The sequence below is a fragment of the Dermacentor albipictus genome, chromosome 1 (genome assembly GCF_038994185.2).
Source record: "Dermacentor albipictus isolate Rhodes 1998 colony chromosome 1, USDA_Dalb.pri_finalv2, whole genome shotgun sequence".
NCBI classification, from domain to species: domain Eukaryota; kingdom Metazoa; phylum Arthropoda; class Arachnida; order Ixodida; family Ixodidae; genus Dermacentor; species Dermacentor albipictus.
The window spans coordinates 450,300,354-450,316,632 of NC_091821.1; the positions used below are offsets into that span (position 1 = coordinate 450,300,354).

The 16,279-nt window shown below is 41.9% G+C and overlaps 1 protein-coding gene across 1 annotated transcript in view; it reads right to left on the reverse strand.

Moving 5' to 3' along the window:
* Positions 1–11,472: 11,472 nt before the first annotated feature.
* LOC135911070 (acidic mammalian chitinase-like) overlaps positions 11,473–16,279 on the reverse strand; it is a 59,022-nt gene continuing 54,215 nt past the window's right edge. Inside the window, exons 8-9 of the mRNA XM_065443167.2 lie at positions 14,595–14,714; positions 11,473–11,903 (exon numbers count right to left, since the gene is read on the reverse strand). Of these exons, the coding sequence (XP_065299239.2) occupies positions 11,754–11,903; positions 14,595–14,714 (270 nt within the window). The 3' untranslated portion in view covers positions 11,473–11,753. The remainder of the gene's footprint in view (positions 11,904–14,594; positions 14,715–16,279) is intronic.

A 16,279-nucleotide genomic window follows, 5' to 3' on the forward strand; every position in this document is an offset into this window, starting at 1 on the left:
ATCACGAAAACCGCCAGTGTGCGCAAAGCTAGAAGACAAATAAGAACACCAAGAACACAAAAGGAAAAAGTGCGAAAGAGTTAGAGCTGAGGATATTGCGTGGGAACCTATTTCACGGTTAGTTCGTTGTGCCAGTAGAAAAAATAAAACTCAGTGCCCTTCCACTCTGAAGAAGGATGACCAGCGAAGCTGTGTATGTGGGCCCCTTAATGGTGAACTGCACCTCCGCCGCGGGTCGCCCTGGCATTGCACTCACTTCGGGATCGGCCCACGTATGGGAAGTGCTTAACGCCTGCTTCACCTAATGGTCACTAATAATCATGTACAGGCTGCTGCAAGGAAACAATCTTCCAGTACTCGAGGAAAACCAACTGAAAGGCTTATGATTACGTTCACGCATGCTGTATGGTTGCACTTGGCAAATTTCCGCAACCTTTATTACGAGTTTGACACATAGAAACTATCATACATTCTTGCACCACACACATAGCAACAGGTACGGAAGCGTGCCTTTACAGTGAAATCACAGACGACAAATTAGCACTTGACATATATTTTGTAATCTTTCGTAAGGACAGCGAAAGCTTTCGAGGAGAGGGAGTTATTATAGGCATTAAAAGAGCTAGCAACCATCTCTAGTGATAGTCGGCTCTCCCATTCAAATAGTATGTGTTTCTGCACGCATTCAGCATGCGCAATGTGTCATTGGTGCATGCTATCGTTCACCAGACCGCCGATTAGAAATTGTTCATTTTTTCAATGATGCTGTACAACAGCTCATATCCGAATTAGAAGAATTATTATTCATATGAAGGGGGGGATGGGTCTTTGCTTTCCTAGATATCGTGTATCCGACATCGTCCTTGAAGGCAAATAGCAACGGATCTGATTGTCTTTTATTTCTAAAAACATTGCACTTTCATGAATTAACTCAAGTCATGCGGTTACCAACGCGGGGTGACCGCGTACTAGACATTCTTATAACAAATCATCCAAACGTCGCTGCGACACACTTACTAGAACAAATAATTGATCATAAGGTGGTGCATTCTCAACTACGGACGCGCCCACTCCGGGAGAATGATTGGCATCTTAGCCTCATTTACAGTCGACTTTGCAAATACAGAAAAACAGAACGGTAAATGATAACCGGTGCTTGTTCTGCGATAAACTTGAAGATGTCAAAACTATTTGTATACGAAAAACAATCAACAGCTCACGGCAGAACGAACCTTAGTTTAACTGCGAAGTAAATAAACGGATAAACAAGAAAAAAAGAGAGTATCCTGAAAAGCTTCCCGAGCCAATGCTCCCACAGACTGGCAAAGTTATAAAAGTATAGCCTGTCATACAGAAACTGCGATTGCCGAAGCTAAAGACAAGTTTGTTTTATTTGCACCCTTCCAATACGAAAAAACTGACCAGGCGAAGTTTTGCATATAACTCACCGAACACCGAATCACACAGCTCCCTTACTAATTTCCGAAAACGAGCCGTGATTAACTCAAGAGATAGATTACAGCAATTTAGCAAATGCTTCTCTGTAGTTCTCACTGACGAACTGCCACTTGATAACACTCACATACTTGAACGACCAATCTATTCGATTCCCTTTTCAGCCATCATCAAATCGAAACATGTTGTCACTCCTGCAATTGAGAGTGTTCCTAATAAAAGCAGCCCAGGTCCAGACGGTATAAGCGCTAAGCATGTAAAATTAACCTCGTACTGCTCCTGCTTTTTGTTATCCGTAATATTTCAGCAATCTCTACATACGGTATACCTGCCGGAATATCAGAAAGCAGCATTAGTAATACCGGTATTTAAATTTTGTTACACAGCAGACCCTAATAATTACAGATCTATATCACTGAGATATATTTCTTGTAAATTATTGGAACACATTTTTACTCACATTACAGTCTATTTTAAGAAATGAACGTAGCCTGCCTCTCAACAACCAGCATGGTTTTCGTCAAGATTGCTCATGTCAAAGGCAACTATGTCAACCTGTAACCGTTATTCGCATTTCATTGCTCAAGTTCATTTGCACAGGCGCCATTTTCATTTAGTTTTCGAAAGGTTCCGACGGTGTACCTCATGATCGACTAAAACTGAAAGTTAGAAAACCACAGTTTCACTAAACGCGATGCGAATTGAGGATTTTCTAACGAACATATCTAAGGTAATCAATTTGAACAATCACTTTTCCAATTACACTCACCTCACTTCGTATGTACCGCAAGGGTCCGTCCTCGGTCCAGAGCCATACTTAATTTACATCAATGACATCGCAACTAATGTTACTTAACAAATACCTCTCTTCGCAGACGGATGCGTCTTGTATAACGAAATAAGCTCCACTGCGCACGTCACCATGCTGCAGCATGATTTAATAAAACTAACAGAATGTTTCGACACCTGGCAGATGAAAATTGGCGTAGCAAAACTGCGCACGCGAAATTCCCTTCTATTACTCGACTTAGCTCACACGAGTATAAAACACGCCGGGTTACTATGGACTCACAATCTTCAATCAGGTACTTGGTTGTTCTGTTTACCTCTAATTTAGGCTGGAATGCTCACATTGAACACATTGAATTGAAGAAAAACATGTAAGAAACATTGTTATCTCGGACCGTACTTATACCTTAAAAACACAGATACCAGACTTCAGTTTCAGTTCTCTTGTCTGGCCCTCTTTAGAATATGCGCCGCCAAGTGGCACCCCGATCACTCTAATATATTGAATCAGTCCAAAATAAAACTGTGCAGTTCATCTTACCTTCATACATACGCCATAAAACTGACATGCGCAGGAAATTAACACGGTTGTCGTTCTTTCGTAGTATTTACAATACTAACATTTCATTCGCTCGAGCCCATATTTCTGCTCCTCAGTTCTCGGCCCGCGCAGACCATGTTCATGAAGTAAAAGCTATATTTTCCTGGCCTGGACGCTTATTAAAATTTGCCTTTAGGTTTATCTCTTGCCGAATGAAAGAAAATCTTTGCCTTCAAACATTGTCTCGCTTACGGAATCATCATTTCACGCAGCACTGCTAACTTTCTTAGTGTGTATCGACGTCTCATAACCCACATATGCTTGCATATTTACCTTTAAAAGTGTTTTCATGTGCTTAGTACTGTATACCATTTTCTTACGTTTGTTGCGATCTGTATTTTTATAGGTTGTTTGCCTATGTCATTCGGCTGTCTTGTTAAACTCGTGTTCTGCTGGGGAATGGTCTTCTGCACGGTTTTGAGTTCGTTTGCGTTTTTCCCACTAGCATATATTATAGAAAATTCATTTTTTTCTGTGTTTTCGTTGTTCCTGTTACATGGTTGTATCATTCTTTATTGCATGTAATGTCTTCCTATAGTATTTACATTGTATACAATGCACTTACGCTTGACATTTTCCATCGCCCCTATATAATGCCATAACGGGTGCTTCGGGTGCTGAAATAAATACATAAATAATAAATAGGTTGCTACATCAAAATACACCACCTGTTGTATTGCGCCAGGCCGAAAATTCAGACTCCGTTACTTTGGAGCTTACCGGTTGGCAAATCGACATGTTGTGTGGTGTTCCAGCCCACCTGGCCTGCCCACCCAACTCGCCTCTGCAACTCGTGCTTGATGTTCAAGGAAACACGGCGTCATTTGCTCATCGCAAAGTGATCCTTGTAGGGGGAGTTTATTGTGCTGGAGGTCGATTTGAGCACGGTTTGTTTGGTTGCGCGTATAATTCAGATGTTAATTTCTAAGGAAGCATTGTACTGTTTCTCAACTTGCAAAAGATCGATAATGAACCAACTGACTTCCAAGGCATGTAGACGACTTTACTTGATCTTGTTCTTATATTCGATCAATTAGCGAATTTTTGGCACATATTGAACCACGTATCTCGGACCATGAAAAAGCGTTTTTTTCTTCCTCTTTGCAAACCCGCAGCGGAAAACACTACGTAGCGTAGTGTTAAATCTTTCTCGCGCTCCTTAAACGAGTATCTGGTAAGTTATATTGACTTGTTTCTCAGCAGATTTTATGCTGACAACGTTATTCGTCTTTGGCAGAAGTTTAAAAAAAACATTTTCATATATTTTTTTCATCATATATTCATGGGCAAAAAACAAAACATCCAGAACAATTCCATGGATCTATAGCTTGTTTATTGGTACTTTCTAAAAGCAAAGTAGCTTTTTAAACAGCTTTGAATACACAAGATTGATTGAGACGAAATGCCACCGCAGGCATTCTTCACCGCGGAATGGGTGCCCTAGCCTTCTAGCCTTCGTCAGTTGTATGATGTCAAGGTTCGAAGGAACTTTTTCGCAAGTGAAATGGAACTTCCAGAGACGTTATCTTTACGAAGTTTATGTCTTTGTCGATGCAAGCACTCAAGCTTATGAACCAGTAGCCTGCGTTTATAACGAGAGTGTTGAATATTCAGAACAAGCTTCTTGTTGTCCAAAGGAACCCACCAGGAAGTTAGTCGTCCCAACGCTCGAAGTATGGGTACGCTCGTCGCAGCGCGTATGCCTATTATCATCAATGGATATTCCGTGGCTCGGCCTCACTAAGGTTCCGGACTGACTCATACCCTCAGGACTGATCAGGGGCGATGAAAAGCGAGGAACGTGTGTTTCAAACGCTAGAAACAAAAGCGTGGTTCTGGTAACACTATTGAAAACATTTAACCTGAATCGAACAAAGCAGTGTGGCATGAATAATAATAATTCTTTCCGCTCACACCGTCAAGTTTTTCAGGATTGCACCGGCAAGAATTTGCTGCTCTTTGAAGAAAGAACATGGCTATTTAACTAAATTCTGCATCAGGGAAACCTTTTCGTCGAGAAACAAAGTATTACGGAGTGTTTCAATAAATATTTTCATACTGCTTGTTGGATTCATGTGAAAACCCATTAGTAAGCTATATATTGTTCAGAACCGGCGTAGCTTCTACGTTCCTTCCTCGGAAAGCGAAACCCTCACTTGGACCATATGCCATACGAAACGCTTTTCGCCACAGCTATGCAAAGAATTATCTCACTTTTAAGTCATTACTGCTGTGTGCATCGTTGCCTTCTCTTACTTTTCCTTGCCACTGTAAGGGCACTTGTCGCACCCAACAAATTGCAATCCTATAGGACTAACCTATTCTTATAGAACAATACTAGAACCTATAATATGAAAAGAGGATATTACCCCCTCCCCCCCCTTCCTACAGATAAATAATCCAACTTGACTGCAAGCTTTTAGAATATATTTTTCTGCTGTTACCCAATTGCCTACAATATTTTTCCTCTATGAAAGTGGTGTTGACAGGAAGAGGCAAATTGACACGACATCTTGGATTTTTGGAAAGCGTTTGGCTTTATTTCACATTACCAGCGCGCACACACACACACACACAAGAAAAAAAGAACTCGCGTGCCAACTTACACGAATAGTTGGACTATTCGACATGTAAGTGACCACAAGTAATTCGCTGAGTTATATAATTATTTTTCTGGTGAGCTTCTAGTTGCTTCAGGATTCACACAAGGCAGTATCTTAAGACCTTTACTATTCCTGACATATATTAATGACTGTATTTAGGTAACAATATTCCGCCCATACAAATCCGATCGCTCGTAGACGACTGTTAAGCTTAATGGAATAACTCGCCATCAAAACCAAATAACACTTAACTTCAACCTTAGAAACGTATCTTCGCGCAGTGGGTAAATACAAAACACTTTTTGAGAAACAAAACACTTTTCATAAGTATACTAAAAAGATAACTAACTATCTATTGCGCAAAGCGCTGCTACCAAGCCTCTTACGGAACTTAATCAATTTTACTATCTTTAGGTCTCATGCTTCCTATCTATTCAAGTTGCGTTTGTGGAAATTTGGCTGTTTCCTGCACAAATGACGCTGCCCCGTAAACTCAATTTACATCTTTTAATCACTCATTTCACCTAATCTCGAATATGAATGTACTGTATGAGGTCCTTACACAAAAGCTAACACCAGCGCCTTGAAAACAATACAATGCAAAGCGGTAAGATTCATTTTTCTGTGAATACCCCTTAAGCGGCTCCTCGACTGGCCTCATGCCGGCACATAAAATTCAAACAATACAGCTACGAAGAAAAATTCAAGCTAAGATTTATTTCTTGGCCTAGTTATCATTCATTATTTTTCTCTTAGCCCATACATTATCTAGCGTTACAGCACGCCGAACAGAGGATTGATATGCTGGATCTTAAGCACCTTACCTCACAACAACAAATTTTTTTCAATAATTCATTTTTTCCGCATACATAAATTGACTGGAGCAGCTTACCTATAACACATCTAAGTTGCACTTTTGACCTTAAGCAAATATGTGGCTGAACTTGTGTCTTGTTTTCCATAGGTAACTTGTTTTAATTATGCAGCTTTGATGCGCACTTTAGGAGTTCCTTTTTCATGTGCACTAACATTAGCATGGCTATGTCTCATCTTCCACATAGAAATGTTTTCTTGTTCAATTCTGGATTTTGTATTTATGTATGTTTCCATTTTCGTTCTTATTTGTGCCCTATGCCCCGCCTTCTTGAACCCTAACAAGGTCCTGTAGTTAGGTATAAATAAAATTAAAATAAATAAATGATCTTCAAATTTGGCTGTTAGTTCCACGATCTCTGGAACAGCTCCTTGCCCAACGAACGAATTCAAACAACTGTTTAAAGCTTTCAGTTTGTGTGTTGGGGCTATTACTCACCTTATTTGATTGTACAAATTTTCACACTCGCCGCGCCACCTTCCCCATCAACCCACAAAAATATACATATCATTCACTTGAGACCCGCACAATTCGGCCCAAAATAGGATTATTGTAAATTGTAATCCCACCAACATCTGCAGTTGATAACAAAGCATTCAGTTTTATCGCCTGCTGTAGATAATGCGATATACAGCTTTGCAAGAAAAGTCGTATTGTTCGTGTCGCTAATCAAAGTCACAAAGTACAGAAACTACATAAAACCAAAAGTTTTATTTGTTGAGCAGACGTACATGATATGCTGAAACACCGCAAAAATATTAAGGCAAAACCGTTATGTGTCTTGTAGCGATGGCTCATACAAGAGAAAACGGCGTCTAGTCCACAGAATCAGAAATATAATAATCTGAAACGTCTCATACATGAGAAAAGCGGCGTCTAGTCTAGAGAAGCCGAAATATAATCCTCTGGAATGGCTTATACCACCGTAAGCAAACAAAGATGCAATGTCTGGATATGAATGAAGAAACGAAAGAAAGAAAGAACAATTCAAAGAATGAACGAATGAAAGAAAAAAGAAAGAATAACGAACAAACGAAAGAGAGAACGAAATAAAGAACGGAAGAACCTTTAGGTAGTGCACTAGGTGCTCACATGCGTCGCTGAGTTAGTTGACATACAGCGCCGTACTTTTAATTCACACTGCGCCTCGTTATGTCTTGCAAGAAGTCTGACCCCTGCGACCGTATAACATAATGCACCGCCACGTGTGCAGGAGTGTAACACGTGCGCTGACGTGTTACAGGACTGTAACATGCTGCCGAATTTTTTTATTGCACGATGTTCGACTACCATCAGAAACAGGGCTTTGTCTGTTTCATGAAAAATGCCACGATGCGACACGTGACGGCTGAGTACGAGTACGGCCATAGAAGGTGTAACGGAATGGATATTACGCTCTCTAAGATCCACTAAAACCTCAGGAAATGAACCGTTTTGTACCGTGCCCCTCTAATAATGATGTAGTCCACCAAATGAGTCAACCTCGCGACCACTAGATTCCGCGCAAGAACGCAACAGCGAATAAACCACCGCGACAATTGGGCACTACAGTGAGCGATTTAAACATATTTTGTTATAGATGATGCCATTCTAGCCTACTTCAATGCTGTAAGTTCATGGGCATCCGATGGAAAAGAATTTCGCCTTTCCGTTTAGGGAGGATCTGAAGCCGTTGCGCCCAACTTCGCGAACAGGACTTCTCCGATTCTATCGCTTCCCGAGTTCCTGTACAGAAAAAGACAACAATATCGAGCCACCGATTGAGCAGTAGCGTCATCTGTCGGAAGTTGTGTCATGTGAACAGAATGGCGGGTGGCGCCGTTTCGTGGAGGCTCCCGGAACAAATATGAGAATTGCATGCCGGTGCACTCCCTTCACTGGTAGGTGGCGTGACCGTCACGTGAGCGATGTGCCGCTATCAGTTCATGTACTTTTGGGGCACGTTTGTCGATGCCTTAGCTCTTCTTCACGAATTCTTTCGAGAAGAAACAAGAGTACAGAAAAAGAGTAATTTAGGTTTTCCGTATCACACATGACGAGCGAAAACGCGTGCGTGCGCCTGAGTCGTGTATCAGTGTGTCTGTGTATGTGCGTGGGCATGAGAGCCCATACATGAACGAGGTGTGGTAAGGAAGAACAACTTCAGTATCAGCCACTATTAGGGTTTTACGCTGGATGGAAGAAAATGAGAGGTGTAAGACTGGCTAATGTTACGCGCTTTCAAGCCCAGATGGCGCGGGAGAGCGGGGGCAATTAAGGGGTAATTAAGGGGCCATCCTTCGCGATCCCGCCGGCTTAGTGTGTGTGCATTAGGAAGGCATACCGAAGCGTAATAAGTATTAAACGAGTTTCGAAGCCTATTTTTGTTCATTTTGTTTCTTTTCGAGCATGCCGTTTTTGACCATGTTATGCTGAGAAAATGCATTCAAGAGAATGCAGGCGCGCATAACTGGGCATAAGAGAACATATACATATCCAGGCGGTTTCTCTACTCAGCGGTTTGTAATACTCCAATTAACCGCCTCACATAATAACGACGACTCCGAAATGAAGCTTGAAACACAAATTCGCAACAGCGAATTGCCTATGCTAGACCCTTGGTCCCATGACAATGCCGGGGAATTGCAAAAAGACACATATGACAGACGCAAAAAGACGCAAAAAGACGCCATCTTGAGGGATTGAGATATATTCGAGGGATTGTAAAAGCCAAATCCATGGCACCTATAATTTTGTTGCGTTCAGTAGCGGACCCCGAAGACCAATTACCTCGAAGCAACCCGGTCGGCATTTGTTGATTTTCAGTATTACAGCCATAGACTGTCCGGTATTGTTGCACAGACTTGAACATCTGCAGCACCTGCATGCTCGGAAAGCCGCAATCTCTTCTGTACTAATGATGGGCTCAAATGTATTCTTTAAATATGAATAATTAAGTACCCGTCATCAGCCAAAGTCTGCATTTAAATTCCAATTATAAATTCCAATTATACAAGCCGTACCTTTTAAATAGAAATGTGAATTAGGGACCAAAAACTGAACTTAGTAATCACACGCTGCACAAAGAGAGATGCAGAGGGCACCGAATCCACCAACTAACCTTGAGTGCCACGCTTGCCTGGTCGTCGTAGCTAACCCCGAGTTTTTCTTTGTGCAGGTATGGGACAATTGATTCGGCGTCGTACTCTCGCTGCGCACCATCGCTCAGTAGTGCACATACCTAGAAAGTAATGTCACTTCGTCTGCATTTAAATTTTCTTTAGCCACCTTCACTTCCAACGTTTTTGTTCATGCATGGTTACTCGCGCCGTTCCTGAAAGAGTGAGCCTGTCGATATGAAGTTGTGCACACGTTACCATGAAATTAGCACATTCAGGAATTTTGCTTAACAATTCCAAAGATTGCACTCAAGATAACGGAAAGTGGTACATATATAATAGCACCAATTGCAGTGGATACTAAAGCTGCCAAGGCTGACACAAAACACAGCAAGAACTTAGCACGACTTGTGCTCCGCACTACAAAGATGGGAAAATAACTTTTTTTCCTCCATTATGCGCTAAATATAGCTCGACACATTGCTGAAAAATCGCGGCCGAAACGATCACGTGCCCTCATTATTCCATTAGGTCAATGTAAAATGCGGCCCCGTGTGCCACCAACTACTGCCGCCATCTACCGGCTTCGCACAGTGAACTACAGAGAGTTGCGGAGACCCTCACTCCCTTGACGGCGCCGCCGCGCATTTCGTACACGTCTCATATTCTTGCACCGTGGTTTTATACAGCTTCGCCCTCAATGTGTTTGCCAAACATACACTCATATCTCATATCTCACTCATACACTCACTCCTGGCTAGGAGCGACGACGCTACATGAGTCCTGAGAGCAAAAAAATTAATTTTGCTGGCCTAGAAAAAAAGAGAACTTGCAGTGTTTGCCGACAAAAGATGTGACCAGCTAATCGGAATGGAATTTTAAATCGAATCTCTTTTTTTTTTCTCTCTCTCTTCTGCTTTTGGTTGGCGGTCAACAGCTTACAGTCGGGGGCTGGTAAAAACGTCGTCGACGTAAAGCGCACGGGAGCTCTCTTTGTGGGCGCATTAGTTGCCGGACACCGCCTAGCACAACTTTTTGACATGCACTGGCAGTCCACCTATACCACAGCTAGGAGCTCGCATCTTCACAAAATTACGCTGTGAAAGTTCAGATAATAGAAAAATGTTTCTCACTGCAACCAATATATGTCGTCAAGCGGACCTTTAATCTAATACAGTTAATGGCTTTGTTGACAATCAATCATTATGTAGAATCATTATCGGTGGTTTATGCACAAAGTTTGATAAAGATAATTTTACTGAATAAGAATTGCTTCCCTGGTGTCCATATTGCTAGCGTGGCAATTTAATAGGCAAACCATACTGTCTTCCAGCAAGAAGAGTAAATAAACAAATGCTCACTAAGGAATAATACAGACAGGCACAGCGCGAAAGAAATAATTATGGAATAGGCGATAAAGAAAAGATGCCAATGTCTTTCTTATGCTTGTTATTTTTTCCGCATATTATTTAGGAACAGGAAGACATGGTCCCAAGGTCAACCAAGTCGCCCACTTTCCTTCTATGGAGATGCGGCTCTGCTCGAAAATACAAGCGCATGATGGAAATTCTGACAGTTGCGCCAGTTTTGATGTAAAGGGTGTTTTCTTTTTTTGCTGCAAATTTTTTTGTAGACTGCTTATGCCAGATGGCACAATTCTTGATTGAACCCTAGGTCTAAATTATTCGATGAGGCGGCCATTATTGCTACGAGAAATCAAAATGTTCAGTTGAACAATTACCAGAATTACTGTAATTAACTATTTAATTAGTTACTTTAAGCCACATATTTCAATGAACAATTTATAGCTGCTGAGTTTACGTGGTATATCCCCTTGGAACGGATTCTTTTGACAGTGCCCGTTCCGAGATAACTTTCAATGTGTCTGCCGAAATGCATTGGCATTCCAGTCACTTTTTTAAGAATCTGCTGTTTCTGCATTGGAGCACAAATAAACAAAAAAATAGTTCCAGAGAGGCAGATTTGGAAATATCTGCCGCAAATGTAGTGAGCCTGAATATTGCGTTTTCTAATAAGTAAAGCGCCGAAAAATAGCTCAAAATTCAGCACTTCATTTCACCAAAAACATAAACCCATTTCCCATGAATTGCAAACAGCTGGAAGTGTTGCAAATAGCCTACGGTTCTTAAAATTTCCCAATGCACAATCATAAGTACGCGACATATGGCCACAAATCATTTGTAGAATTTTTGTGTCAATCGAAAGCCGGGCGAGAAAGAAAGTGAATCGGCCGTTCAGAAGGTCGTGCTTATAAATATTGTATTAGGCTGCATTAAAACAATAGTTATGTCAAAGCTTTAGAGAATATCAGTCTAGATGTTCGGAGTAGTTCCTGCAGTGCCGAAGCGCGCAATGACACTCTGAAGTGGGAAGGATCCGTTGCCACATTTCCCAGCCCAGTCATCGGAGCTCAAGCTGAAGGTCATGGTACCTCCGAATCCACTCAGAAGAATCCACGTTGTCTGTGAAAAAAAAAGCAGTGCCTTTTGAAAAGAAGGTAAACGTTTCTCCTAATCCCGCTGTAGCTTCCATCGCCATCCGCCTCTAGCGATGATGACGGCTTAGCGCACTAATTAGCGTACTTTGAATCGGCCGACTACAACAGTGTAACAAGAGTGTTCTTCAATTTCGATTATTTGTGCTTCATGGACACAAAAGCATGCTTTCAATATTATAGGAGCAGTTACGTGTTATCGTCTTGCATTTTTTTTGCGTTAGGTTATAGTACAGGAGCTTCAGATAAAAGAAAAATATTGATAAGCCCGAGAACACCCTAAATAATTTATTCTAACAGCTCGTTGACAGCTGAGTTTGGTATCGTTTCTCGGGAAGTGACTGGGTCGAGCATTCACTACACATATGATGGTTACGTAGGAGCAGGACATAAGAATGGTTTGATGCTTTCTCATTTGCTTCTTATGCTGCTACTCGCTATAGCAGTACTTTTACCTAATGTAGCACCATAGTAGACGAGCGACTGAGCCGGAGCGCGTGATAAAAATTCTAGATGTCCTTCTTTCACATGAACATCTTCAGGCGGATGAAGTCATGACAGAGTCACCTTCTGAGAAACGAAACCGAAGCTGGCGGTGGGAAATCTATTATAATGTATTGTTAAAGATGGTCTGATATTTTTTCTTGGGCTTCGAGGAATACGACCTTCATCTAACGCAATAAAATGAAGAGTCGTAACTATCAAGTCAGTAGACACTTAAGGATTGATGGTGGGACACGAGAGATGACAACCCGACGCTTGCATATTTGGTAGCCAGTGTTTAATTTCACTAGAGAAATTTAAATTCCCTCCGCTATAATGTTAGGCACATAGGCTAGCAGCAAATACGGAGTCATTTATCGTACGTTCTGATGCACTCATATATTGAGGATTCACCTTTCTGTAGAGTGCGTTTCAGCAAGCAGTAAAATAATGACAGCAGCAAGGGCCTCTTGTTCAGTTGCAGGAAGCATTGTACCATAAGCACAGCTGAGAGTATAGTTGACAAATTCATCGGAACGACAACGCGCACATGCGAGTTCGATCCGAAAAGTTCATGCAGTGAGTCATAAAAGGAGTGGTGGAGAGCGTAGCGGCACCACTCTTTCAATCTCTCCACTGCAACAGATGCGGTTGACCGCATCTGTTGCAGTAGAGATATTGGATTGTTGGATTGTTGGATTGGATTGGATTGGAAAGTGGATTGTTGCAGTGGTCGGTACGAGCGGTAAAGCTGTACGGCAAGTAAAAAATTAATACATGGATATTTTGCGGAACTCATTTGGTGTCTGTCGAAATGGAGATTGAGAAAAACATGGAACAAAGGAACACCATCAGTGTTCTTGTGAAATTGGTAAGAACAGCGCAGAAATTTTTCAGTTGTTTCAAGAACCCAAAGAAGTAGATGGTGTAAACGTGGAAAGTATGTCCTAAAGGACCAAAACTCTGATTAAACGGGTTCCTCGTTTTTGGGAACGCCGGGAAAACCCTAAGGACCATGTAAGACTACGTTGGCCCTCCACCTCGTGAGAAGATGAAAATATCAATCGTGGGTAGACTCTTGTGCTCAATGACCACCGAATGAGCGTTTGCATAACTGCAGAAGCACGTGGTTTGGAAAAGTCGTCACTTTACCAGATTTCGACAAAAATCTTAAAATTTGAACGTTTTGCGGCGCGATGGTACGGAAACTGCTGACTCGATAGCAAAACTCGCCACGAAAATATTGTTGTATTATTTGGAAAAGTTTACAAGACACTGATGAATTCTTAAAGAATGTTGTCACAGGGCGTCAAAATATGAATCGGCGAATAAGACATCCAGCTGAAGTTAGATCCAGCTGGAAAACATCCAGCTTTTACTTTCAAGGGATTTCGTGCGGGCAATTGTTAACTGAATATCAAACTGAACGCAGCTTTCTAGGTAGGAGCGCTAAGGCGTTTGAAAAATTACGTGCACGGCGTGAGGCCGAATTTCTCAAAAGAGGAGCCTTGGATTATGCCCTACCCGCATTGCACGAGTTTCTCGCACACAATACCATGATTGTTTTAGAACACACTCCTCAATCGCCAACACACAATCAATCGCCTAAATCTTTATTGTGTTTCATAAATGCGTACTGGTTCTCCGCGACTAGTAATTCGGGTGTGTGATGACAATTCGAAACGCAATGACATCACTGCGGAAAGCCCAACTGTAGAGGGGTTCCAAGGGTGCTTCCAAGAATGGAAGAACCAATATATTCTGCCCAATGGGAAGTATTTTGAAGGTGACGACGCTGATGTATCTGAAAGTGTTAGAAATGTTTGTTTTTTTTAAACGTATGGCACGAACCTTCGGGGTGGACATTGTACGTTGAATGTCGTATGGCTATCCAAGCACGAAACCTTATCGCTAGATAATACATTCAATCTGAACCTTCTGGTATGCTTCGCTTCCCGGCGTAGTCATGTGACGTATTGCAACGCGTTTCTTTTGTCTAGACTGTTTGTATTGCCGACGCCTGATTGTCATCTTGGTATTCATGAGGACTGGCTGGGAGCTCATTATACAAGCCATACCTTTTAAATGGAAATGTGAATTAGGGACCAAAAACTGAACTTAGTAATCACACGCTGCACAAAGAGAGATACAGAGAGCACCGAATCCACCAACTAACCTTGAGTGCCACGCTTGCCTGGTCGTCGTAGCTAACCCAGAGTTTTTCTTTGTGCAGGTATGGGACAATTGATTCGGCATCGTACTCTCGCTGCGCACCGTCGCTCAGTAGTGCACATACCTAGAAAATAATGGCACTACGTTGGCATACTTTGTAATTGAGAGTGCAGTTCGCAATATTATGAGCAATCAAGGGAGGTGTTGTGCACACACTTCCTTGGCTTGTGTCCTCGTACAGTTTATTTGCGGATTTTAGAAAGAAGTGCATAATGAATTAAGACTGGTAAGGGCTGGCAAATTGAAATAGACATATTTCTACGGACAACGAAGATACCGAAGATACAGCGCCATCCGCTCTTAGTGAAACACGCTCATTAGTATTCACTTCGATACGATTTGAACAGATCCTCTAACTTGTGAAGTAGAAGGCAGCAGCCGATATGACATGTCTATAAAGGAATATTTTATACTGCAAGTCTTTGATCAATCTCTAGGTGTTATATGACGTGTCTAGATGGTTTTCTCGGTGCCCTGTCTGGTATCAGATTCCCTCAACCTGCACTTTTGAAGCTTGTAGTCTGTGGTGCTTTCCTCTATTTCGTTGTATGAGAAGAATAAAGGCAATCTTCGGCTCTTACTCCAACTTTACACTTCGGCCTTTTGAGCTTTGAAATTTAATTTAGTGTGAACACTTGGGCTCTATTAATGAAGTTTTTCTTCTAATGGCAGAGCGCATTGTACACTTAGAAAGCGTGAGCATCACGGTGTTCATGTATCACACCTTTCCTTGAGAATATACACCACCTAGATGGCACTATTACTCATCTTTTCCGCTATAGTGCCACTTTGCAATATGATAACTTTCCTTGAAATACGGAAATTATTTTGCCGGGATTAGCATCTTTTCGGAATTTCACCAAGTTTGAAGTATGTTATTCTGTCTGTCCGCACCTGACCGCTTGCTCGTGCACTTCGGTCACCGGGTTATCCATGATCTAATGGGTGGAGAATCTGGCTGCTGTGCTGAGGGGACCATGTTCTAAACCAACCATCGGAGCGACTTCGTCGCTCGATACGTAACTCGCCGTATCGGCACCTACCTCTTCGATCAAGCTCTTTCAAGTCACCACTGGTCACTGCTGCTTGCGTCCGCAAGCACTAGTGGCAGCAAGAAACAGAAGATGACTGCCGAAGCTAATGTCATCAACATGACACATTATCACATTTCTCTGCTATGCCCAAGAAGGAATCTGAAAAATTTGCTAATTGTACTAAATGTACAATGACATAAGTGTACACTGCCACAAGTAGCAGCCGGGAACTCGAGAAGAAGAGTCCATCCGTGTGCATTCACGCCTCATATATGATGCGTTTCGATGGTGACAAAACGGTGCTTTCTTATATTGCTTGAATGCTCATCCCATTAACGTTGACAATCAGCGTAAGGTGAGTTCTGCAGGAAGTTTTTCCTCTTTCTACCTCCCTCTTATTCATTGTAAGATTGCGTGCAGTAGGTAGCAATACGTGCAATATTGTGGCAATACGGCTGCGACAGAAGGGCAATGTAACCGATAGTGGCAGAGGATTAGGTTATTTGAGGAGATTTGGAAATTTGGTGCTATTTGAGGCAGGCTGCCGGTAGAAGGCGACAGTAATATTGCAGGTCGCGGATGTCATTGCCTGTAG